At 37.1% G+C, this 27457-nt stretch overlaps 2 protein-coding genes across 2 annotated transcripts; one reads left to right on the top strand and one right to left on the bottom strand.

Annotated features, from left to right (window-relative positions):
• Window positions 1-14930: 14930 nt before the first annotated feature.
• On the top strand, window positions 14931-21737 carry LOC109237747 (beta-fructofuranosidase, insoluble isoenzyme 1-like). Its single transcript, XM_019404103.1, has 6 exons — window positions 14931-15161; window positions 19460-19468; window positions 19555-20576; window positions 20673-20917; window positions 21329-21425; window positions 21521-21737. The coding sequence occupies exons 1-6, from the start codon at window positions 14966-14968 to the stop codon at window positions 21698-21700; spliced, it is 1749 nt and encodes a 582-aa protein (XP_019259648.1). The 5' UTR covers window positions 14931-14965; the 3' UTR covers window positions 21701-21737.
• Window positions 21738-22960: 1223 nt separating this feature from the next.
• On the bottom strand, window positions 22961-26202 carry LOC109237746. The gene is made up of 2 exons (XM_019404102.1): window positions 25441-26202; window positions 22961-23457 (listed from the first exon to the last, which is right to left on the bottom strand). The coding sequence occupies exons 1-2, from the start codon at window positions 26129-26131 to the stop codon at window positions 23417-23419; spliced, it is 732 nt and encodes a 243-aa protein (XP_019259647.1). The 5' UTR covers window positions 26132-26202; the 3' UTR covers window positions 22961-23416.
• Window positions 26203-27457: the final 1255 nt, after the last annotated feature.

Here is a 27457-nt window from a genome sequence, read left to right as displayed (position 1 = left end):
TGGAGTCTACCAAACCTCTCGACACGACGCTGCTCATCGTCTGGCATAGCTGGAACCACAAAACCCTGAGCTGGTGCAACCTGCTGAGCTGGAGGTGCCTCCGGTGTCTGTAGCCCCTGCACTCCCTGCGTAGGTGTGCGGGCATCGGGGGTCTAGTTGCCTCCCCCTGTCTGTGAAGTAGTTGCTGCTGCTGTGGTAGCTGAAACTGCATGAGCCAATCCAGTACAGACCGTCAAGATCTGTGCCAAAGTCTCCTGAAGACCCAGAATCACAATAGGCACAGTTGGTGCCTGAGCAGGTGCTGCTGGAGTCTCCACCGTTGGAGCCTGATCCTGAGCTGGGGCAATTATCGGATTAGCAGGTACTGCCCCGACTACTCTACCCCTATCACGACCACGACCGCGTCCACGGCCTCTGGCGGCCTCAGTAGGTGGTACTGGTGATCGTCCGTCACGTTCGGTAGCTCGTGTTCTCACCATCTGTGAGAGAATAGAATAGCAAAGATTTAGTTCACAGTTCAACAAAACCGCACGACAAGAGTTTCAAGAATGTGGAGTATTTCCTAAAGGTTCGGCAGCCTCTCGAGGATAAATACAGACGTCTCTGTACCGATCCGCGAGACTCTACTAAACCGGCTCATGATTCGCAAGACCAAGTAACCTAGGCTCTGATACCAACTTGTCACGACCCCAACCCCGGTCGTGATGGCGCCCAACACATTGCTAGGCAAGCCCGACCATTTCTACAACCTTAGCCAATTAATCTAGATAGATAGATAAATATTCACTACTAAAATACCAATTTAATGCGGAACTTCTGAAATAATCTCTAACATTCGAAAACCCCAAAATAAAAACAAAATACTAATCAGCCCACAGAATCTGGTGTCACGAACATGAGCCTCTAATACAAAATATTCACCTAATCACAAGTCTATCTAGGAAAGAAAATACGAACAAAAGGATAAAGATAGATGGGAGAGATCAAGGCTGCGAACGCCATGCAGCTACCTCGATACTCCCGGATAAACGCTGCTCAGCCAACAAGTCCTCACTCACCCTGTGGTGTACCTGAATCTGCACACAAGGTGCAGGGAGTATTGTGAGTACTTCCAACCCAGAAAGTAATAAATATAAATAAAGTTTGAGGATAAGAAATCCTAAATAACACAAGGTAAAGCTATAAATACAGTAAAATAGCGAGGATAATTATAATAATACCACAACAGATAAAGAATAAATGACAATTAAAATATGCACTGCAACACATAAACCGGTACTCTCCAGTTTACAACAACAGTGTTAAATACCAGGACTGAGTTCAATATCTAGAAATATGGTAAGAAATCAGTAAAAATAATCCCTGAAGGATTCAAGTAGTTGGCACGAAGCCCAATTATGATCATTAATCCATTTTTATAAGGATGTCACAAAAACTACAATCAATTAGGTAGTAATTTTTATTAAGCGGGATGGACCAAGTCACGATCCCCGACGGTGCTCTACCCCACGCCCGTTATCCGGCGTGCAAGTCACCTCAACATAGCACTACAATGTGCAAATTCGGGGTTTCAAACCCTCAACACAGCATTTACATTTATTACTAACCTCAAGCCGGCCAAAGTCCTAGCTTGCTATGCCCCTGCCTTTCGAATTCACCTTTTCGTGCATCGAATTTGACCAAAACCACAACGAATACGTCACAATATGCTAAGGGAATATAACCCAATCGAAAAGACTCGAAAAACATCAAAAATTACGAAGTTGGCAAAACCCGAGCCCCGGGCCCACTTCTCGAAAAATTATAATTCCACATCATCGGATTCCTTATCCTGCCACGAGTCCATGCATATAAAGAACACCAAAATCGGAGTTCAAATGACCCCTCAAATTCCCATTTTTGTTCTCTTAGGTTTCAAGCCCTAAACAACCATTTTTGACCTTAATTCCTTGAGTTTTCAGTGTAATTTCATGTATTTGCATGATAAAATTGTGTTCTAAGTCCAAAAATGCTTACCTGATCGAAGTCCTTGAATTTCCTCTTCAAAGTCCCTCAAGAACACCCCAAGTTCGAAGTTAAAATATGTGTTCTGTAAAATTTTGCGAAGGGATTAAAACCCACTTTTGATCAGTTATTTCCGCTTCTGCGGTGCCTTTGTCGCTTCTGCGACTACCGCATCTGCGGTCACTTTCCGCTTCTGCGGAATCTCACTTATTACCTCGGACCGCTTTTGCGGTCACTAAACGCTTCTGCGGAAGCCGCTTATGCGGGAAATAGTCCGCTCCTGCGGAAATCTCCAAAATGCCCAACCTCGCTTCTGCGACTCCTCATACGCTTCTGCGGAACCGCTTCTGTGGTCCATTTTCACAAAAGCGAAAATACCAGATACCAGACCACTCAGCAGTCCTTAAACTCCAAATTTCATCCCGTTAGCCATCCGAAATCACCCCGAGGTCCCCGGGACCCCAACCAAAAACAAAAACATGATCCAACACCTTATTCAAACTTGATCCAATCATCAAAACACCTCAAACAACACCAAAACCATCATTTCTCATCGAATTCAAGCCTAAGTTCTTCCAAAACATGCATTCGATCAGAACTCCAACCAAAACAGCTCCGAATGACCCGAAGCTAACCGAATCATCAGAATTCATATCCGATCCCTCTAACACAAAGGTCAACGTCCGGTTGACTTTTCCAACTTAAGCCTTCTTAAAAGAGACTAAGTGTCTCATTTCCTTCTAGAACTAATCCCAATCAACTCTAACACATCAAATACTTATAATGAAGCATAAGGAAATAGAGAATGGGGAAAACGGGGCGGTAACACACGTGACGATGGGTCGGGTCGTCACAGTCTCAATACACTATTTCAGCACACGATACGGATTTATAAGGCACTCATCAAATGAGTTCCCCACCACTGAGAAATCATCCATGAATACCTTCATTATGTCCTCTACCATGTCAGTGAATATGGCCATCATGCACCTTTGGAATGTGGCGGGTGCATTGCATAGGCCAAAGGGCATCCTCCGAAAGGCATAAATGCCATATGGGCAAGTGAAGGAGGTCTTCTCTCTGTCCTCTGGTGCAGTAGAGATCTGATTGTACCCTGAGTACCCATCTAGAAAACAGAAGTGCGACCTCCCTGCCAATCTATCTAGCATCTGATCAATGAAGGGAAGTGGGAAGTGGTCTTTGCGGGTGGCTAGATTTAATTTTCTGTACTCTATGCAGATTCTCGAGCTCGTGACGGTTCGTGTTGAGATCAGTTCATTGTTATCGTTCTTGATCACCGTCATGCCACCCTTCTGAGGCACACATTGCACTGCGCTAACCCAGCTGCTGTCAGATATTAGAAAATGATTCCCGCATCTAACCATTTTATTACTTCTTTCTTCACCACTTCCTTCATATTGGGGTTCAGCCTTCTTTGATGTTCTCTGGAAGGTTTGTGTCCCTCTTCCAGCAGAATTTTATGCATACAGTAGGTGGGGCTGATCCCCTTAATGTCTGCCATGGTCCACCCAATAGCAGTCTTACACTCCTTGAGTACCTGTAAGAGTTGTTGTGCCTGCACATCAACCAAACTGGATGAGATAATAACAGGTAATGTGGAGTCAGGTCGAAGGAACTCATACCTGAGATGGGCTGGCAATGGCTTCAATTCCAGCTTTGGTGGTTCTTCAATGGATGGCTTAGCTGGAGGAGTTTCTTTATTTTCTAAGTGTAAGGGCTCAAATTCAAGAGTTCTGTCCCAGAACCCTCTGCCCTCTAAAGCCAACACCCATTCTGCCAATTCTTCTCCATTCACCTCATCTAAATTCATCAGACATGCAGCCAGGGGGTCCTCAATTGTCAATATCTCATCATCAGTTTCTACAATTACATCCACGGCATCAGTAAGAGAGCAATTGGCGAATTCACTTGGTCGCCTCATAGATTTCTGCACATTGAATGTTATCTCTTCGTCGTTCAGTCTCATCTTGAGCTCCCTAGTCTCACAATCAAGGAGAGCTCTCCCTGTGACCACGAACGGCCTTCCTAAAATTATGAGAATTTCTTCATCCACCTTGCAGTCTAAGATCACAAAATCTGCAGGGAACACAAATTTCCCTACTTGAATCAACACGTCATCCAGGATACCAAAAGGTCTTTTTACAGTCTTGTCAGCTAGCTGCAACAACATAGAAGCGGGCCTAGCTCTTCCAATCCCCAGCCTCTTATAAATCGCTAGGGGCATAAGATTTATGCTGGCCCCTAGATCACAAAGTGCCTTAGCGAAAGCAAAATTACCAATAATGCAGGGAATTGTAAAGCTCCCTGGGTCAGATAGCTTCTCCGCAATTGGTCTAGTCACCACTGCACTGCAGGTCTGAGTAAGAGTCACCGTGGCCAAGTCTTGGAAATCAAATTTTCGGGACATTAAGTCCTTCATCATTTTTGCATACCCAGGCATCTCTTTCAAAGCATCTATCAAAGGAATATTTACCTGGATTTGTTTCAGCATCTCCAAGAATTTCTTGTACTGCACCTCTTTTTGGTACTTAGCCAGCCTCTGAGGGAATGGTGCAGGAGGTCTCTTCTTCCCAGTGATTTGGGATTGCTCTTTATCAGCTGCCACTATAGGTGTTAAACGGGTGGGCCGGGCCGGGCTGGGTTGCTATTTTTGGACCCGTACGGATTACGGTCCGGGCCGGTTACGGGTTGGGGCTTGACGGGTTTAACGGGTTCCGGGTAAAAATTGAACCGTAAGGGTTACGGGTTGAGGGGGCCGGGCCGAGCCGAGTTTAGTATTATTTTTAATTTTTTTTTGTATTTTGTATAACTATTGTAATTGAGCACTTGATTACGCAATTCCGATGTTACCACGAACAAACGTCAAGCAAGTATTTCAATTTTGAAGTTCAATTGTTCAAACTTAGAAATCCGAATGATAAAACACGATAAATTAAATTCAAGAAAAGAGAGCCAAACAAAATTAGAAGATGAATTGAAGACTTGAAGTCTTGAAAATTGGAGAATGAGAGAATGAGAGAAATTGAGATTGAGAAATGAGAGTTGAGTGAAGAAATGAAGAAGAGGGGTGGGGGGGTATTTATAGTTTTAGAGAAGGTTAATTTTGTAAATTGAAAAAGGGTTAAAATTTTAAAAAAAAGGCTATTTATGCAATTCTCCCGTTAGCCAACGGATCAATTCCAGGTTTGACCGTTGCCAACGGTCAATGGGCCCCACATAATTCGAAAAATAAAAAAAAACAAAAAAAAAGATTATAGCCATTGTACCGGGCCGGTTAAACCGGTAAGCGTTACTGTTCACGTGGACCGGGTTTGGCCGGTCCGCTTAACCGTTTAAAAAAACTAAACGGACCAACCCCCTCTACCCTTCCTACCCAGCCCCACCCGGCCCCTTTGTACCGGGCCGGTCCGGTTTCGATTTTTTTTCGGTCTGGGCCGGTCCGGTTACGAGTCAACCCGGCCCGTTTAACACCCTTAGCTGCCACTTAAACTACTGGTTCCCGGGCTATCTCAGCTTCTTTCTCAGTCTCAATCTGAATGTTATTTTCTTCCTGGGCAGGCTGGACTGTCACCTCTGTCAGTTTCGTTGACTCATCCAGCTCAATGGGCACTGGTATGAGTGTCTCAGCCTGTCTGGTTTCTCGAGCCCTCTCTTGCTCAACATCCAAATCTCTACCATTACGTAGACTCACTGCCATCAGCTGCTTCGGGCCTTGATCTTTTGGATTTATCTGGGTGTCTGCAGGTAATGTCCTATGAGGACGATTGTTCAGAGACATCGAAATTTGGCCCATCTGCACTTCAATATTCTTGATAGCTGAATCATGTGCATCTACTCTCTCACTAATTTTTGCATTAGACCTAATAACCTGCTGCATCATTGCCTCAAGTCTAGCAAACCCATCTTCCTGTCGTCCACCATGCTGCTGCTGAGGAGGATGATACCCCTGCTGCTGATTCTGATTATTGTATCCCTGTGGCCTTTGGTAAGGCGCCATATTATTAGGAGGTCTCATACCTCCCATGTTTCCATTGTTGAACTGTGGCTGGACTGGCCTGTATGGCTGCTGCTACTGATCCCAATTTTGACCACCCTGTCTCTGGCCTCCATAATTAGACACATATTTCATGTCTTCAGGGTAGTGATGATGATCATGTTCTGCATGCCACTGGTTACCAATTGGCTGACTAATGCAACATGCGCACGCCCCCATTGGTAGTATCTACTATGTGTACCTGCTGCTTCTGCCCTGACTCTTCCACCTTTTTGGTGAGTATACTCATCTGTGTCAATAAGGTGGCCATATTTTCAGCCATAGAGTTGGATGGATCTAAGGGCATTGAGTGAACCACTGGGGTGATAGGTGCATTCCTGGTTGTCCATCCCGAATTCTGTGCCATCTTGTCAAGCAGACTCTGGCCGTCTCTCCATGTTTATCTCAAAAATGCTCCACCAACTGAAGCATCAACTATGTTCTTCACACTATCTGACAACCCCATGTAAAACCGCTGCCCCACCATCAGATCTGGAATACCATGGTGCGGACATATAACCAGCATCCCCTTGAAGCGTTCCCATGTTTCATGCAGTGTCTCCATTGGTCTCTGTTTAAAACTCAAATTTCATCAATTTGTTGAGCAGTCTTGTTGGGTGGGTGGAACTTGTTGTGGAATTGCTTGACTAACTCCTCCCAAGTTGTTATGGAATTTATGGGGAGTGAGTTTAGCCAGGTCTGGGTAGCTCCCGTCACTGAGAATGGGAACAACAACAACTTGATTGCTTCCTGAGTTACATTGGGCTGCCTTTGAGTTTTGCAGATTGACAGGAAATTCTTTAAGGGCTGTTGAGGATCTTCGACTTGTGACCCCGAAAATAGTCCCTTGTTCTGCAACAAGTGCAGCATGTTATTCGTGATTTGGAATGATTCAGCCTGTATCTGCGGGACTACAATCGCTGTGGCCAGATTTACAGCTGTGGGTTGTGCCCAGTCATAGAGAGCAGCCTCTGGCACAAGAGGTGCCGGTGGCGCTATAGGTGCAGGTGGATTGTTTTTGTGATCTCTCATGTTCGATTAGAATTGTTCAATTGTTTGTTGCTGTTTGCTATTTCGGTTGGCCCGGTTCAAGGCCTTAAAAACTTTTTCGGGATCTGATAGAGCTTCGAATACTTCACCAGTTCTCGTTGAGTTTCTAGGCATGCACCTGTACAACCAAGTCAACAAACATTAAAATTTCAATGTATAGATTGGGTATAGAGAAAACTGACTACACTAAGAATTTTTGTATTTCTTTCAATTGTAATTGATAACACCGTTAATTCCCCGGCAACGGCGCCAAAATTTGATCACGCCCAACTATGCCTTATAAAAAGGACACGTGGACGTTGCAAATATAATCTGAGTATTTATCCCAGAGTCGAACCCACAAGGAATTAACCTATCAATTACTTTCGTTAGACTTACTAAATTCCACGGAATCAACTTCCCAAACGTTGTGAATAACAATTGAATATGTTTCTACTAACTAAGAATGAATGTAAATAAACAGCTGTAAACTAACTATGATTAAGTTGCAAACAATTAAGAGAAGGATCTAAGGTTATGATTTTCCCTATTGATGGAATCCCTTCCGGTTATGTGTCACATAGAATTGCCTAACCATCTCTATCAATCATGAGCACTATTATTACCGTAAATCTCTCCCGAGTAATCACGATAATTTACTAGACGCTCTCTCCCGAGTTACGCTAGCTGACTTTATTCATTACAGCTCACTTTAGATTGCACCCAAGGCTTCGTTGTCCCTAATCCCGCCTTTAAACCCGCAGTTATTGATCCCTCATATACTTTAGGAGTGGTGTTGTTCAACAATTGACCTAAATATTCACTCTCTCCCAAGTTATGCACACTAAATAGGCACAGCTAATTGAGGATCCTGTCAATTAACTACAATAAGCACATAGTTGAACAAATAGAGATTAACCCGGCAAACTATATTAACATAACAAGAAATTCATCCTTCAATAGGTTCCATCAAAACCCTAGACTAGGAAATTAGCTACTCATGACAAAACAAGATAAAACTACTAAATTATTCATAATGGGCAATTGAAAAATAATAAAGAGAGGATAGAGGAACTCTAATGTTTTGTTATTCTTCTCACACTTGTTCTTGCCTCCAAAGTAGTCTACAAACAAGCTTAAAAACAATCTTGGCCGAGTTTCTAAAGCTTATAAGGGTTTGGAACAAGTTTTCCCGAATTTACACTTTGGTCCCCAATTTCCTGGCGAATGAACAGTGCACCGCGATCGCGGCAAGACCTCGGCTCAACCGCGGTGAGCGCTGAGTATTCTGCCGCAATGACTTGATCCGCCGTGGTTCTCCCGCGGTTCCACCGCGGTTGCGGTGGAATTTGTTCAGTCCATTTTCTTGCTTCTTTGTGCTCGGGTACTTCTTGAGTGGGCGTTTTCTTCACATTATTGCCTCCAAAATACTCCGTGGTGATTCCTTACTTAGAATATTCCCTGCGAAATAAAAGAACACCATTGAGAGCATTTTGTTGGCAATTTGCCTATAAAACAATAATAAAGCATGGTAATATTAAGGTGTAAATATCATCTATATAGCCAAACATCACTGTTACAGAAAAGTCTAACTTTATTTATAAGAATAGTGTTTTTTTCTTTTCTTTTTCATATCTATGGAGAAAAGCAACCTTGAATAGAAAAAGCTTAGTGACTACCAACGGTGGTGTTTTTTCTTTAAATATGGAGAAAGAACTGTGAATATATAGAATAGAAGCTTAGTGGGCGTTTGGACATAAGAATTGTAAAATTTCGAAAAAAGTATTTTTTTTCAAGTGAAAATGGTATTGTGTTTGGACATGAATATAACTCTGGGTTGGTTTTGAATTTTTATGAGTGGTGTGAGTGAAAATTTTGAAAAATAGCATTTTGGAGTTTTTCAAAATTTTGAAAATTTTCAAAGTTCATCTTCAAGTGAAAATTGAAAATTTTATGGCCAAACACTGATTTCGAAAAAAGGTAAAAAAATTCAAAAAAAAAAAGTGATAAAATTTGCATGGCCAAATGGGCTCTTAGACCGATTAATAAGGATTATGGTGGATTAGTACGCACTTCTTCATCCTTAATCAGAGGTTTCGACTTCGAGTTCCAGGTATGAAGTCGCCTTTTATAGCGCTTACCCTCACTGTGGAACTTCCTAGCGCAAATCTAAATATTGTAGGGACCTAATACAAATACGGAACACCAGGCGAAAAACCATTAGTATAGATTAGCTTAGTACCCAACTACTATCACAGGAACTAATTGGCACAGCTCTTCCAATTAAAGTCAGGGAGTACAAAGATCTTAAATTTTGAAAACGGAAAAGAAATTAAAGCAAAGTTAAGGACACAAACTAAATTATGATATGAAATATTATTTTGTAGTGGATGTCTATAACTCCTAAAGAAGTTACTTCCATTACTCTTCTCCATTATGTAGATAACTCCCACTACTTCTCACCATTACAGTTGTAACTCCCACACCTCCATAACCTCCCCATGATCTTCCTCCATGATCTCAAATGTTTAATGCCATGTTTATGGCATTCTTTTGTATGCCTCTATGTAATCCTATAAATAGAGGGTTTTGGCATCACATTGTATACACTTGAATACATAGAAGAAATAAGATTCTCTCCTCTCTTCCTCTCTACATTGTTGTCTATCTTATTGTTCTATATTGTTACTTTGAGCTAAGTTTCGTAACACGTTATCAGCACGAGTCTCTAACCAAGATTTGAGTTTGGTTCTTCTTCCGCCCATGTTCTGATTAGTCTCATTACGAGAATCAGAAAAGAATAACTACTATAACTAGTAAGTACAAAAGCAGGTAAGTGTGAGGTTGGACTTGAAAGAGAGTCTGCTATGCTCCAGGTTTACTGCTCCATTACTTATGTTGTGTTTTTAAGTCTTTTGAGTTGACAATTTAACTTCCCAATAATTTTCATTCTTGACCTTGTCTAAATTATTAAAGTTTACAAAACTGAATAGGTAATTGAATTTTTTTCAGTATGAGTTTGTGTCAGTTACATGAATTCTTGGGGTTATGGCTTATGTTATGCTAGTAATAGTTCCTCCACTGCATCTAGTATTTTGATTACAAAGAAAAGGAAATCGGTAATTATAATTTTAATAAATATTTGACCCACCACTCAATGGCCCCTATAATTGTGTGCACTTTTACTTGTAAATGGCCTGGCCTGATAACTTTGAGCTAACTGGATAATATAAAAAGTGATTATCTGAGGTTATATTTGTGTGCTTATTTTTTGTTGTTAGTGATATTGATAATAGTAACAAAGTTTGAGTTATTAGTACCGATGAAATTTTTCTCGCACTTTTGAAGTAATCATGAATTGTATAACTTACATATTGTTGTCATTTTTTTAATATAATATACTGTGAACTAAATTTTTTCAGAGTCTTGTAAGAAATAGTTGATCTCATTTATATCTTAAAGAAGTCAAAATTACATGCGATGAGTTCATAAATTGATGAAGTACTAATGTTTATAAAATCGTTATAACAGAATGGTTTTATGCATAACCATTATATGTGGCCCTGTGGGTAAGTGATTTAGAGTACCGAGGATGAGCCTCAATTGTATTTTGGTCTATTATGCTATTGATTGAGGGTAAGACGGTGGGTTCAAGTCTCATCGTACCTTGAGGGTAAGACACTGGGTTTAAGTCCTAGTGCACCATGATAATAAGTAGTTGGGTTCGAGTCCCAATGCATTATGTCCTAACATGCCTTTATATGGATAAGGCATTGGGTTTGAGTCCCAATGCACCATATTGATGATATAATGATGACTAAAGAAAAATAATGTATTTTTCATGAAAAAGCATAAAGTTTGTCCCACTTGATTTGCTCCATTCTTGAAGTGAATGTGAAAACGGTGCATAATAAGTCTAAATAAAGACAAGTGGTTGACCAATGAACGTGGGCGTGCCAAAGATCAAATAATAACAGTCATCATTATGGTAATTGTAAAAAGGAGAACGATAAGGGTTCTCAAAATGGTCCTTCAAAGGTGAAGGAATATGTATCAATGTGGTCTGTTAATACGAGACACGTTCATATGATTATAGTCCATTCGTTGAAAATGTGACTTGTGATAAGCATTGTAAATGCAGGCTCATTCCTGAAAGTAAATGCTGAAATATATATGTGATAAAAATTATGCATAAGAATGTGCTTATGCATGGTTGGATAAATACCACAACTCACCTCTAAGGGAGGTTTGAGAGAAATAAAGATAATGAATATTACAATATGGTTACATGAATATGTCATTGGTCGCGTACACGTGGTACGCCAAAAATATTTTACCATGCCTTATAAAAAGTTATTAAAGGCAAAAGTAAAGCAAGAAATGAGTCTTGTCTATAATGTTTTTGATTGTGACAATGATAAGATAATTTTTTCCGTGGAGGAAAAATTCACCACTTGGATGGTGGTATAAAAGATCTTGTAGTACAAAATTATTGAGAGCTCCGAAAGAGCGAATTTGTTACTACCGGAATAAATAAAATTATTCATGGCATTGGTGGTAGTAAGTCTCAAAAAGGAACTTTTTGAGTTTCAAATATATTAGCCAAAGTGGTTGGCATATTGAGACTATAAATGAAAGGAAGATTGAATATCTTCATATTACTATATTCATACCGGGTAAATATGAAAGGTTACCCGATTTTTCTTCTATTTGTACTACAGATGTATAAGCATCGTGATGGAATCACATGCCATAAGTAAACTAGAGGTTTATTGAAACAAATATTAGTTGGCATGACCGGTTGACCATCCCGGTTCAATTATGATGTGAAAATTGATTGAGAATTCACATTGGCATATATTAAAGAAATAGAAGATTCTTTAAGAATTCTCTTGTGATGTTTTTTTTCTCATGATATACCAGTTAAGGTTGGGATTGAATCCCTTGATATCTGGAACGAATAAAAGGTGATATATATGTATGGGCCCAATCACCTGCCATGTGGATCGTTTACTATTATATGATTTTAATAGATGCATCTATTGTATGGTCACATGTGCGTTTGTTATCAACTTGCACTTTGGTTTTTGCAAGGTTGTTTGCTCAAATTATTAGAGCACAGTTCCAGAATATATATTATGATAATTTATCTTGATAATGCTGGTTTAAATCCAAGTTGGTTTAGCAGAAATTGTATGCCTCCAATTATAGCTAAACCATTGGTTATGAGAACAAAACTCCAAATAGAAATTTTGTATTAAGTATATTATTTAATATACAACAGCACTTGTACGCATCTAGCCAACAAGTTATGATAAATTCTCCCCATCACAATTGGTTCAGGGTCAGGAACCAAATATTTTCATCTAGAAATATGGATGTACTATATGATTTAATTGTGCCACCACAATGCACAAAGATTGGTCTCAATGAAGGTTGGGGATATGTGTTGGTGATCCCAACATTAGGGGGAGAAAATGAGCAGCTGAAAAAAAAGTAATACATGGAATGAATTATTATGAGTACATTAGATCCTCGTACAAGAAAATATGAACTTGAAGTTCAAGTGATAATTCATTTGCAAAATATTTTCAGGCACATTGCTGACCCAAAGCTAAATGTCATATTCCAGCTGCTAATGCTCCAAATAGAATAACGTCCATGATGGATAGAGTTTATGGCACGCATGAAGCGTAATAGACAAATCGGTTCCAAAGATAAAACTCCTTGAAGAAGGAGGGAGCAAATGTTCAAGATGGTCATAATAAGGAGGCAAGTGCTTTATAAGAGCACCATGACATAACACTTTATAAGACCTCATGGGAGAAGCTCAGGTACTTGAAAATAATGAGATCTCGATAAGTTATGTCTTTATTGTGCGATGATGGAACCGATGTAAAATGATCGTTGACGATGTTGTTAATATAATGTGGCGCTCAATATTATTAATATTGACGAGGATCTTGAGCTCAAATTTGTCATGGAATTTGGACAGATAAATGATTGGCCAAATGAAAAATATGTAATGAAATTGACTTCACCTGAAAAATGTGAAGTTGGACGGATAGTCCCCACACCTGAAAGTGAAATGAAAAATCAAGTCGATAGACATAAAGACGACTTGTGGCACAAAATTTTCGTAAATATCCTGGTATTAGGAGACATGTTCTCCTGTGGGGGGGTCTGACAATACATTTGATATGCACATAATGAAAATTCTTGAATGATTTAAATTGTTCTGAAGCATATTAAGGTTCCCAAGAAATTTATTAAATAAATCTTCGGCAGATCCTTATGTAGATTAGAGCGATCATGGCGTACATGATTTATTTTTGTGTCTAGTGCAATTGGTGCACTAATATATCTGGCTAGAACCATGAGTATAACAATATGCTAGCAAGATATAGTTTTATTCCAATGTGGAGATATTGGAATACAATTAGTATTATATTTCAAAAGGAATACTTGATTTAGATTTGTTTATTCTAACAAATATCGCCAAGATTTTGTTGGTTATGCAAATGCAGGCATTTTCTGAAGTTCGTTCTTCGAACATTCTATTTGCATGTGAGAGTACTGCCATATTATCATTTTACAAGGCATTTAATTGTTGATACTTATTCAAGTCATGCCAAGATAAGCAACTGATAAAGCAAGGGGCTCAACACACAACAGACGTGTGACTTGACTTTGAAGAGAAGATTCCAATAATACTGAAGATAATGTTGTTTGCTTATATCAATTGAAAGAAGGACTATCGAAGGAGACAAAATAAAGCACATTCACCAAAGTTCTTCAACAAATTTGTTCAAGTGATAATTTGACAAACTTCTTCACAAGACATTGTGGATCTCAATATTAGAGAAGATGTTATACAAGCTTGGAATTCGTCGTCTCCGAAGAATAAAGTGATGTTTTCATCAGGGGGAGGCAAATACGCGCTGTACTTTTTTTCCCTTAGCTAAGATTTTATCCCACTGGGTTTTTCTGGCAAGGTTTTTAATGAGGCAGCAAATAATGCGTATTACAAGATATGTGTACTCTTTCTCCTTCACTAAGATTTTTTCCCACAGGGTTTTTTCTTAGTAAGGTTTTAACGAGGCACATTATCTATAGACATCCAAGGGGGAGTGTTATGAAATATTATTTTGTAGTGGATGTCTATAACTCCTAAAGAAGTTACTTCCACTACTCTTCTCCATTATGTAGGTAACTCCCACTACTTCTCACCATTATAGTTGTAACTCCCACACCTCCATAACCTCCCCATGATATTCCTCCATGATCTCAAATGTTTAATGTCATGTTTATGGCATTCTTTTGTATGCCTCTATGTAATCCTATAAATAGAGGGTTTTGGCATCACATTGTATACACTTGAATACATAGAAGAAATAAGATTCTCTCCTCTCTTCCTCTCTACATTGTTGTCTATTTTATTGTTCTATATTGTTACTTTGAGCTAAGTTTCGTAACAAATTAGACTTTGTCCGTCTAAATTTATCTATATTTTTTGCTTTTTAAGATTCAAAATTATATGAACTTTGATTAAAATATATGTTTTCGTCATATTAACTCGAGAAGAATTGCAATTTGTAAGACTTTTCATATAGTTTTTAAATATTTAAATCTTAATTTTAAAATATTGAGTTGATTTAATTTAATTTAACTTCAAAAATAATCAAATTAACTCTCGCAAAGCAAAAAATATCACATAAATTGAGAGAGAGCAGTATCTTTTGATAAGACTATGACTTCATCTGATTTCTCTATAAATACTCCTCAAGCTTTCGGTTCTTCTCCATTCTTCAGTTTCTTTAACAAAAGAAGAAAGAAGAAAAATAAAGAATTTCTGTCAAATTAAATCCAATAGGGAAAATGAAGCTTTTTAGAAAAAACTCTTTTCATTGTGCTTTGCCAGTTTTCATATTATTAGTTTGTGTTTATTCCAACTATGTTGTGTTTGCTTCCTATTATGAAGTTCTAACATGCTTCCAATCTTCAAGAGATGTTAATATCACTACCAACTACAGAACTGGTTACCATTTTCAACCCCCCAAGAACTGGATGAATGGTACGTTTCTCTCCTCCTCCACCCAACCCACCCCACCCCACCCCATCCCACCCCTCTTCTGTTCAGTAGCGAAGCCACATGGTTACAAGGGTGGCCTTTCGTCAGAAAATTGTACGGTGTATATAGATAAAATATTACGTTTTAGAGGTATATATTGAACACCCTTTATCGGGAATTTTTTTTCACTTCTTTCAAATTTGAGTACCCTTGAAAAAATTTCTAGTTTCGCCACTGCTTCTGTTGTAGCTTTGTTGCGTGTGTGTATATATATTGATTTTACACCCGGTATCCGGTATCCGGTATTCGGTATCCAGGGCGGAATTATAGGCTTATATATGAAAAAATGACACCGTATAGCTGCTCTCAAAATAATAGCCGAAAAATGTATATTTTTTGTATATATATACATTCTGTATGTTATATAAAATTTATACATTTTTTCGGCTATCAAATGTAAATAGTTTCTTGCACAGGCTAAAAATGATAATACCGCCTTATATATAGGGCACATGAACCCATGGCGTCAAACTAGGTATTTTATGTACATATTTTCTAAAATTGATCTAATATTATCTGCTGACAGCCTGGCACACATGTTTCAAAGAGGCTAAATAGTGCACTTAGCTGAATGCTGAGTTATTACCTAAAGGAGCAAGGATCAATTACTTAATACTTTTTTTTCTCCTTTCTTCGGTGGTGTACCCATTTTATAAAAATTCTAGATCCGCCTATGTCGGTATCGGTATGAAGTCCGATTAAACCTAAAATTCGTGCTGGAAATTTTCATATTGGAGGGGGGGTGGGGGAAGGGGTAAAGCGCTCCCTAATAAAAGCGACTCCATATCTGGAGCTTGATCCGAGATCTTTAATTAAGGGGAAGGAGTACTTATCACTCTACTGTAATCCTTGTTGGTGTGTATACATATTTATATGTATATATTCCAGTATTGAAGTTAGAAATTTGTATAACAAAACCAAAAATAAAAAGTGATAGACTGTAATACGTGGGATTTAAACACGTGTCATAAAGCAAATTTCTGAACTCGTTTTTTCACTTTATTACTAGAATTTTTTATGAGGTGATTCAACCGTTTATATTTAAACCAAAATAATTAGTTTCTCTATTTATGCAATATAATTTTCCAGCAAAAAAGATTTACTTGGATCGCCTTTTTTCTTTTATCTAATTTTGCCCATGATATGCATAGAGATATTTATATTATATGCAGAGGCGGAACTAAAATTTGAAACTAATGGGTTCAATAACATTTTAGTTTGAAGTGTTTAATTATATTAACTGAAACCTTTAAATGCTAGACAAATTATGCATGCGCACGTTAATGGATGGCGGCATGCATTTAAGATGGGATGGAACTAATTCATAAAAAAATTGTGGGAAGCAAATTAATCCGTTATAGTTGGATAAATAACTTTTGGTTGCTTTCCTTTTTTTTTTTCTTTTTTTGGTTCCTTGTTACTTTTATTTTTTAACTGCAGATATATAAGATTCATTCTTGATAAGTAACATCTATTTTTTTTGTTAATTTTCTTAAACAGCTTTTGCCTCTTGGTTTTGGGATACCTCTATCTATGTACACACTATCTTCCCAAGATTCCATTTGCGGGGTTATACTGGATTTGTTGTTATTATTATTGTTTATATGCAGTGGTTAAGCCAAGAATTTCGCTAAGGGTATTTAAGATTTAATATATATATATATATATATATATATATAAAACATAATTTTTGATTTATATATACAATATAGTTTGTTGTATACAAAGTATATAAGCTTTCGATGAAGGGTATTCAAATGACTACCCTTCATTATATGTGGTTGCGTCACTGTTTGTATGTGTGGAGAGGAGGGGGGAGGGGGAGGGGGTTAACATCGCGTATCCACATACACACGTATGCTATTATGTATGTATGTGTGTAGGGGTGGCAAAATGGTTAAAAGAAAATAATTAACCACTCATATTATCCACTAAAAATGGGTTGGATAATGGATAACCAACGGGTAACCAATAGGTCTAACTTTTACATTTGTAAAACCTCAAATTGGGGTTCCTCAAGTTAGGGAGACTAAGAATTCTCCCAAAAGTGATCATATGCAAGAAGTCCGGTTAACCCGTTTTTTATCCGTATTAAATATGAGTCGGGTCGGATAATTGATCGTTTTTTCATTACCCGTTTTCGGCCCGAACCATATCCGACCCGACCCGCCAGTTTGCCACTCCTATATGTGTGTAAACTAAGTCTCATTTATTTATATATCAAATTTCCATGAGACATGCACACAACAAAGAAATGTTAGTATGTTTGTTTTTGTCTTTGCATGGATATATATGCATAAAGTGGGATAAGAATTATGTGAATCCTTATTTTTTATTTAATTTCTGCAAAAGTTTTCGGAAATCAATCGGAAAAGTCTAGTGTTTTGAATTTGCATTAGTTATTTAGGATGCCTTCTTGGGAAATTTTTGTGTTAATATATTCTCTTGAAATCTTATGTTCCACTTGCTTATTTTATTTTAGTTTTAATATATAGGATAGTTAATTTTCTATTTCAAATCAAATTATCTATAAGTGAAATATTGTAACTATTAGTACATGCCCCCTAATCAGCACATAAACTTGATTATTTGCTGCAAAAATGTTTGTCTATGATTTTATTGTACATTTAATATATGGATCCTACTGAAACACGTGTGAATTCCAAAAGCAAATAAACGAAAAAGGAACTAGCTCCTTAACCCTAATAATAAATCAATACAAATAAATACATAGGACCATTAGGGAAAGGACCACAAAATGGGGACATTAATAGCACCCTCTATTGTCTATATTTAATTACATATATTAAATTTCTTTCTTGGAAGTACTATGGGCGACGCGGCGAGTTTTGTGGTCTAAAGCCAAATTTTATGAGGGGCCTTAACTTTTTTATATTAAAAAAATTTATTTATTTATTTGAAGTTTATTTTTCTAGCGTTTCTTAGATACAAAGTCATTAATAATTTTCTTGTAGTCAATAACTCCTAGTAAGTCTTTCTTAAGTGACAATATAACTAATCTATTTAACCTTTCTTGAGACATTATTGATCTTAGGTAAGATTTTATCAATTTTAATTTTGAAAACTTTTTTCCACTGAAGCGATGGTAACATGAGTTATTAACATTATTCCATAAGCAATATAGACATTGGAAAAAAATTAAATCTTTTTATTTGATTGAGTGTATCAGTTAAATTGTTATCTTCTAATTGTACTATTTTCCTTAATACTTTTAATACCGGAAATAAATCTAAACCATCAATATCGAATTGAATTATCTTTTAAGGAACATTCAAGATTAAGGCAATATTTCTTCAAATTTTCATCATCAAGTGATCTTAATTTTTACCACTAAATAGAAAACCGAAAATACTTTCATATGCTTCGAATTGTTCAAATTTATTTTGAAGTGAAAAAAAATAGTCTTGTCTACTATGTATAAAGTAATCAACTTCAAAGGACTCTTCGAAGATTTTGAGATGTTATTATCAACATTCTCATCAAATTGTTATTTCCTATATATTACACGTTTCTTATGAAATTCGGGTTCGATATTCATTTCAAGTGCAATTTTCTTGGCAAAAATTATAGCGGTTGCAAATCCTTCTTCTTTATACTTATTAAAGAAAGAAATCAAATTTTTTCACTTCATTTTTTTAAACTTATACATAACCTATTAGGTGTAATAAAAATGGGGCCCGCAAATATAAGACCTAAAGCAATTGCTTTACTTGCTTTATAGATGGACCGCCCCGGGGAAGTACCCAAGTATACTGTTCGAATGGCTTATTCTTCTAAAAATGCGCAGAATACAAGTTGAGACAGAACTTTTGCTAATTTTCCCTTATTTTTTCTTATTATCTTTGGAAAAATTTTATTTTGTGCCTCACACAACTACTGACACTAGTTGTGTGGGGCTTCTTTTTTGTCTCACAACTGTGTGGGTCCCACAATTTTGTGGACCCAAATATGTAAGATATGGGTGCACAAATATGTGAGATAAAAAGAGGCCTCACACAACTAGTGTAAGTTATGTGAGACACAAAATAAAATCACTCGGGAAGAAACAATAATTTACTGTATTTCCTAAATTTCTGTAATTTCACTTTTCCTTTGTTATTATTTGATATTCTTCAATACTAAATTATGCATATTTGATAATTACATTGAATTGTTCATTTACTAATTTTTTATTTGTTTGTTATTATGGTCTTTCTCGATGCCTTCAAACATACAAATAGACCCCAATGGTGAGTCTGAAATTTTATCCCTTTTTTTTGTCATTTAATCACCAATTATTCATTTATGTTACTGATTTTCATGTAATTACCAACAGCACCAATGTATTACAATGGAGTCTATCATCTATTCTACCAGTACAATCCAAAAGGATCAACAATGAACAACATTGTTTGGGCTCATTCAGTCTCAAAAGATTTAATTAATTGGATTAATTTAGAGCCTGCAATTTATCCATCCAAACCATTTGACAAATATGGAACATGGTCTGGTTCAGCAACAATTCTCCCTGGTAACAAGCCTATTATTTTGTACACTGGAGTAGTAGATGCCAACATGACTCAAGTTCAAAATTATGCCGTCCCGGCTAACTTGTCCGATCCATATCTCCGTGAATGGATCAAGCCCGATAACAACCCGTTAATCGTCCCTGATATCAGTATCAACAAGACCCAATTTCGTGACCCGACAACAGCTTGGATGGGCAAAGATGGTCATTGGAGAATTATAATAGGAAGTTTGAGAAAAAAGAGAGGATTGGCAATAATGTATAGAAGTAAAGATTTTATGAGATGGATTAAGGCTAAACATCCACTTCATTCAACTGCTAATACAGGAAATTGGGAATGTCCTGATTTTTTCCCTGTATCATTACAAGGTACAAATGGTTTAGATACATCGTACAACGGGAAAAATGTTAAATACGTTCTCAAGAATAGCCTTCCTGTTACCGTGTTTGAGTACTACACAATTGGTACATATGATGCCAAACAAGAAAGGTATATTCCAGATAACACTTCAGTCGATGGTTGGAAAGGATTGAGACTTGACTATGGCATTTTCTACGCGTCTAAGTCCTTCTACGACCCTAGTAAAGACCGAAGAATCGTGTGGGGTTGGTCTTATGAATCTGACGGTGTCCCCTATAATGAAAATAACAAAGGATGGGCTGGAATTCAGGCTATCCCGCGTAAAGTATGGCTTGATTTCAGTGGAAAACAATTAGTTCAATGGCCTATTGAAGAATTAAAAACTCTAAGGAAGCAAAATGTCCAACTGAGCAACAAAAAGCTGGACAAGGGAGAAAAGATTGAAGTTAAAGGAATCACAGCGTCGCAGGTTTAGACTTTTTTCTAGTTTTAAATTTGCAAGCATTTTTAATAAAAATTTCTTTACAAGTTAAGGCTAAGTTGGGAGATCAATTGAAATTGGCAGGCTGATGTTGAAGTGACATTCTCCTTCTCTAGCTTAGACAAGGCAGAGACATTTGATCCTAATTGGGATGATCTTTATGCACAAGATGTTTGTGCAATTAAGGGTTCAACTATTCAAGGTGGGCTTGGGCCATTTGGGCTTGCAACATTGGCTTCTCAAAACTTAGAAGAATATACACCCGTTTTCTTCAGAGTGATCAAAGCTCAAGAAAAGTACAAGGTTCTTATGTGCTCTGACGCCACAAGGTTTGTTTTCTTAGAATTCTATCCCTACACCTCCTAAAAGAGAAGACAGTCTTGACCTATGTTGCTCGGACACGCCGAAAATATCGTTCGGTGCATGTCGGATCCTCCAAAAGTAGTGTATTTTTGAAGGATTTGACACGGGTGCGATATCATTTTGGAAGATCCGCACAACATAGCTCTTGACTCACCCAAAACTGTAACTATGGCCTACGGATGTGATTTGTGACTATGAACATTCTAAAATCTCTACCTATAATAATGGCGATCAAAATCACCATGGTGGAACTTCTTTCTATTTTCTCTCATCATCTGTCCCGTTTAACCAAATATAGTTTGTAAACAAAACTAAACATCAACACGGCTGAAAATCTCTAGAAATCAACTAACCTCATAATTCTCCTTTATTGACAGGTCTACCACTCAACATCATAATGCAACGCGTAAATCCTCATTTGCTGGATATGTAGATGTGGACTTAGTAGACAAAAAGTTATCTCTTAGGAGTTTGGTAAGTTTTGCTTCAGCATCTTTTAGTGAATGCGCTCTACATCTATTCTCTTTTGAATTCTTTTTGTTAATTTTCCACTATGTATATGCTTGCAGATTGATAACTCAGTAGTGGAAAGTTTTGGTGCTGGTGGCAAAATATGCATAACATCAAGGGCTTATCCAACATTAGCAATTCATGACAAAGCACATTTATTTGCCTTCAATAATGGTACAGAGATAATCACAATCGAGACTCTAGATGCTTGGAGCATGGATACACCTCAAATAAACTAAAAAGTTGTGAGAAATAAACTTAGAAGAATAAATAAACAAATAAATAGATAGATGTAAAAATAGCACGGGCTAGCCAGTTTTCGGACTGGTCATTCAAAATAGCCAGCGTTTGTAAAGTCATTGAAAAATAGCCACTATTTTGCTGCAACACGAAAAGTTCCAGCATTATATACTGGAGATCGGTGCACCAGTGTATGAACTTCCAGCATATTATGCTGGAACTCCAACACGCAGAAAGTTCCAGTATCTCCAATCTCCAGTATATTATGCTGGACCAGTATATTATATTGGAACTCCAGTATTTTTCCGGATTTTGAACAGTATTTTCATTCAGATTTATCTTTACATGAAAAGTGGCTAAATTTCGATTACTTTTGAAACTGTGACTATTTTTGAATGACCACTTGTAAATCCAGCTATTTTTTAATTTCTCTGAATTTCTCCGTAGATAGATAGATAGACATAGAGGCCATTTTCCCATGCATTTGATAAAGTAGGATCTACAAGTCCTATAGAACTTATCAAGAAAAGACGATGTTCCTATAGAATTTATCACTATAGTATCTTTGTACAGATTATTGTTCTAAATTAATTAGAAGAATATATTATTCTTCAAAATAAAGCATATTTGTTTTCTTATTTAATTGTGCATTTACCGAAATTATATACCTATTTTGGTATTAAGAAAGAAAAAAGAAAAAAATGGAATCTCGTATGAAGGAAGGTTTGTCCTTTAACAAGAAAGTCAAAGAAAATAACAGGAAAGGCAAATCAAACATAATGGAATTAGTAAAACACCCCTCCAATTTGCAAGAGCCTACTTGAAGTTTCCGAATTTGCAAAGCCCACTTCATCTAGAATTTTATGCTACATGATTAAGGTCACGTAAATTGTAAAACCTCAGTGAAGACTTTTGTGCCTTAACTTCTCCTCATAATGAAAAACACATCCTCTTTCTTCTAAACTGAATGCTGATTACATTTAGATCATCAAAGAATTATTTTCCTTTTTTTTTTTTCTTTCTCTCCTTTTGGATACTTTCTCATAGTCGGTTAAGTTGGAGAAATCCTAGAATTTGCCAAGAATTATAAATAAAATTTATCCTTTGGCTTAATTCTTAACACTCAAAAAATCATTGTGATGGTTACTAGTTGATGACGTTTGCCTACCTAGGATAGCATAGCACAGTTTCTAAGAAAGTTAATTTACGACATAAGAAAAGATGAAGCTATTGCTCATAATAACCATTGCTACCTGTGCTCTTTTATAGATATCATAGCATTCAAATCAACTTGAATGTATCTCAACTACTTCACTAAGTATTTGTATCCTTCCTCATAAAGGTATCAAATAACTCCTCATTGAAAAAAGGTATCAAATACCTTGTACTTGCATGTTGCTCAACTATTGCACTAAGTATTTGTATCCTACCTAGTAAGGTACCATATAACTCTAACAAAGGCTAGGGCGGCGAAAAAATTACCTGACTTTTTTGCATCATCCAAGTTACAAAGGATCAAAAACCATGCTCCTCTCCTTGGCCTGATCAGAGTTACTCATTCGGCCTGATCAGAGATATTAATGATCACAACAATCAGAAGGCAAATAAAAACCATCAAACTACTGCCACTGTCCCTTCAGATACACTGGGTTACTTTCTTTCAATTGCCTCATGAAATGAAAATAGAAAATAAAGGCACCAGTAGAATAAAGAACCTAATGATGCAACAAGGTTCCAATGGCCGAAGCATAGGGCTCTGTCACCACAAAAAAAAAAAACCACAGATTTAGCAGGATTCCCCTCACATGTGAACAGATTATATAAGATTGAAGTGGTGGTCCAAATTAGATTTTCCAATATCAAGAAAAACAGCAATCAATGACAAGGTTGAAACATGAACTATGCCTTAATATTTCTTTCCAATGTTGGGACTGAAAATAGAGAACAGTCAGATAACATCAAGAGGTAAAGCACTAAATAAATCATTGAAGACAAGACAGTAAATTTCAACATCCAACTCAACTCCTCTACAACTTAACTCTTTTAGAACAGAAAAACAGGAATCACTCCTTTAGATTTAAAGGACTGCAAGTTATATCTTAAGACAGCACGCACAGAAGTCATCTGGTGGTTAAAGTCAATCAATCAACAAGTGTAGCAGTTGAAATGCATCAAATGTCGAGAAAGTAAACAACGATATGATTGATAGAGATTTTAACTAGACAGGGAAACTACAAGATATAAATGGTGATTAAGACCATCGTCAATTATAGTAGCTTTGGGGGAGGAGCCACAGAATCTTCACTGTGGTAATCACTCAGTTTGAAAAGTGACTAATTATTTGTACCATGAAAATGTAAATATGTGATCAAACGATCAAATCAAATAACTGGCAATTACCCAGTGAAATGCATCAGATGTGAACTATGCAAGGGACCGTGTGATTGATGGAGATAAAGACACTTCAACTAGGAAGGCAACTGCTTGAAGAAGCCTCATGACTAGAGGCGCTTACTAAGGCGGATCTGAAAGATGAACTGCCAAACCTTGATTGCAGTTTAAAGAACATGATCATGGTGTCAAGTCCTTAATGAAAATCTTTACATGGATGGCCGGAGGCTACATTTCCATGAACATACAAATAAGAACTTGGCTCCCTGCTATGGGTGTAGCAAACTGGTTAACAAAGAACGCGCAGAGAAATTAACCCAAATATGAAGCTCACACAAGCCAACTGTTGAATTCTTCAACAATCGAGGATCAAGCATTACCAATCTAGGTATTAATAACTTCAACCAATATCATAGCTACTTTAATTTGGTCAAACTATAGTCTGAACTGTCATTTCTCTTTCTTTCGGTCATCTTACCCCTAGTTCAACCATCTAGATTAACTAAACCATGGGTAACCCAACTCGTTCATTATCAAATAAATTCCAAGTTACTCATACCATTATTTCATCCAAACATCGATTATTCCATTCATTACCACCATTCAATTAACTCTTGGTTCTTAATTCTTCAATTCTATAAAATTTCAAAGAAAACAGCACAATTGAAGTGAACCGAAGGGTATAATGACAAAATTATAGCATATCATTTGGACCAATTGATGTTTTACCACCTGTCAAATCATGAAACATGAGCAAAATCATAAATCCATTATCTAATGGTAATTATATCTTTAAACCGAGCCACATATTAGAACTTCAATACAGTGGCACTAGGCACTAGCGCAAGTACAGGAGAATCCACATAGAATATAGCAATATGTTTTCCAAACTATAGACCAAAATTAGACAATAAACAGAGGCCTATTAGCAGCTAGCAGCGCATGGTTAACTCAGTGGATAATGAGTCACCCCTCTACTCTTCCCCACTTAAATACCAAACTTTTATCACGGCAAAGTTCGAGCCGTGACATGCACCTAACACCACACATCAAGTGTTGCGCAGTTACCATTACACCAAAACCCTGGGGGATAAACATAAGCCTATCTTAAAGCTAATAAAAAGATATACGTAATCGCAATTCAGAAGTAACGAAGTTGTTGCAATCACAATCATATAAAATCCAACAGAACTATCTTCCATTTATATTCTCTTGATCTCCATTTCCCAAAATGTACACCAAAATTTACTACAATAATTCACTTCTAAGTCCAGATATATGTAACAATATAAGTAAATATATCAAAAAATTAACTGAGCTTCTTGTTTATCGTTTCAATCTAGAAAACCTGTTTGGCGAAAAACAGCATTTCGAACTTGACGAAGATCTCTCCCTTTGAGTGTTCTTCCGACGCCTTCGAGCACCGAAAACGTGGTTTTAGGTGATCTAGAGGATCCTCCTCTGGCTACGATCTCATGAGGCGGAAGCATCTCATCGTCGCCGCCCTCATCGTCATCGATTTCCACGTCAGCAAGCTTGTCGTTTCTCGGCGTCGCCTTCTTCGGCATCATCGGGATGTTCACTGGAGCCGAGTGTTGGAACTTCCTCACCGGCATCGTTTGTGAATAGTTATTACGGTTATAGCTATTTTCTCTATCCAATGGAGGCTTCGGAATCATCGGAAAAGCTCGCGAAGACGACATCGGCGAAGACGACATCTGCGGCGAAGGTGAGGAAATTATCGAAGTTTTCCGATAAACAACCGGACGGTTAAGTTTCCGTTGATCCTCAGACAATGCAGCGAGAATACCGAATTTCTCCGGATGACGGAAGGTTTGCCGCCGGAGACTGTTTGAAGAAGCAGGGGAAGTAGAGCTGCGCTGAGGTTCAGTGAAGTCTCCGGTCCAGAAAACATCATCTTCGTTAAGCTCATCGCCGGCGACATTACTATCAGTCTGCGGTGGAGATAATACGCCGAGAAATCGATCGGAGGACGGCGAACGACGGTGGCGAAAAGCTACGACGCCGTTTTGGTCCATTGAGCGTCGCCACTCCACTCCCCACTTCCGTTTTTTGCGTATGAATTAAACCTCTCTAGATGTTTTCGTTTTAAAAGCACACAACCACTTCACTCCATAGGACCCTCATCTCTCATAGTGGGCTATAATCTAGTAGGTCCCACTAATATTTAGGACCCGTTTGGCCATGAGCTTTGCTAAAATAAATTTGAGATTTATTTTCAAAACTCATGTTTGGCCATAAATTTTGCCCATATTTTGGCAAAATCCCAAATCCTAAACCCCAAATCCCAAATCACTTCAATTGCTAATTTTGGGCCAAAATCCCAAAACTTGGAATTATATACATATTTTTCCAAAATAAAGTTGGGAAATATGTTTTGAAAAAGTATGTCCAAATACATTTTCATCTTCAAGCCAAACTTTACCCAAATCATTTTTCAAAATAAATTTGAGATCTATGGCCAAACGTTAGCTTAACGTTTTGAAATGGATCTATGAGATACTTTACCGTCTCAAATTATTTATCTTGATTTTTAAAAATAGTTATTTTAAATTTATTTGTCGTTTTAATTACTTTTTTCCCTATTCTACCCTTAAGTAATTTTTAAAAATAGTTGTCTGAAATTATTTGTCATTTTAATTATTTTTTTCCTATTTTACCCTTAATATATTGCTCTTAGAGACTACAAATACCTTAATTATGAGTAAGTATTAAATGAAGTGAGATTATATCTTAAGACATAAATAAGGATAAAATAATCAAAATCTTTCCTATTTAATATTTTCTTAAGGAGGCGTGTAAAATAAAAAATCGATAGATAATTTGAGACGGAGGGAGTAAAGAATAAAGACGATGACTCGTAAGATTTTTTTTTTTTTTTTTGTATTCCATGTACTAAGGAGACGTTCGGCAGGATGCAAAGATATTTGGAGGTAATGAGATCGACATACTTAAAATAATTTTAACCTATTTGGAATAAATAAATTTGTCAATAAATTTGAACGTTGTGAAGGATGGACTATTTTAAAATAAAAAAATAATTATTCTAAATCGCTTGAGATGCCAATCTACTAAGAGAGTGTTTGGCTAAGCTTATAAGCATTTTTCGGCTTATCTACGCGTTTGGTAAAGTTAAAAGTGCTTATAAGCCAAGTGTTTATAAGTCAAAAATAAGTTGTGATGACCCAAAAGGTCATCTTGTGTTTTAGAACCTAATTCGGTATTCCGAGACCTTTAAAACCTCATTTTATTTCTCCTCGATTTGCGTGTGCAGTTCGGGCGCATTTTCAGAAAGCTTTTATGTGGAAAATTGATTAAAAAAATAATAATTTTTGCTTTTAAAG

This window comes from Nicotiana attenuata, unplaced genomic scaffold (assembly GCF_001879085.1).
Source record: "Nicotiana attenuata strain UT unplaced genomic scaffold, NIATTr2, whole genome shotgun sequence".
Taxonomy (NCBI): Eukaryota; Viridiplantae; Streptophyta; class Magnoliopsida; order Solanales; family Solanaceae; genus Nicotiana; species Nicotiana attenuata.
Note: the sequence above shows the minus strand (reverse complement) of the source record. Positions and strands in the feature narration are given on the sequence as shown.

Excerpts from the sequence above, each read along its gene's own strand:
- LOC109237747 (XM_019404103.1), top strand. The coding sequence starts at position 14,966 with ATGAAGCTTTTTAGAAAAAACTCTTTTCATTGTGCTTTGCCAGTTTTC. Across the intron at positions 20,918-21,328 it reads ATGTGCTCTGACGCCACAAG|GTCTACCACTCAACATCATA; the intron begins GTTTGTTTTCTT and ends CTTTATTGACAG. Across the intron at positions 21,426-21,520 it reads AGTTATCTCTTAGGAGTTTG|ATTGATAACTCAGTAGTGGA; the intron begins GTAAGTTTTGCT and ends ATATGCTTGCAG.
- LOC109237746 (XM_019404102.1), bottom strand. The coding sequence starts at position 26,131 with ATGGACCAAAACGGCGTCGTAGCTTTTCGCCACCGTCGTTCGCCGTCC. Across the intron at positions 23,458-25,440 it reads TGCTGTTTTTCGCCAAACAG|AGCCCTATGCTTCGGCCATT; the intron begins GTTTTCTAGATT and ends TTGTGGTGACAG.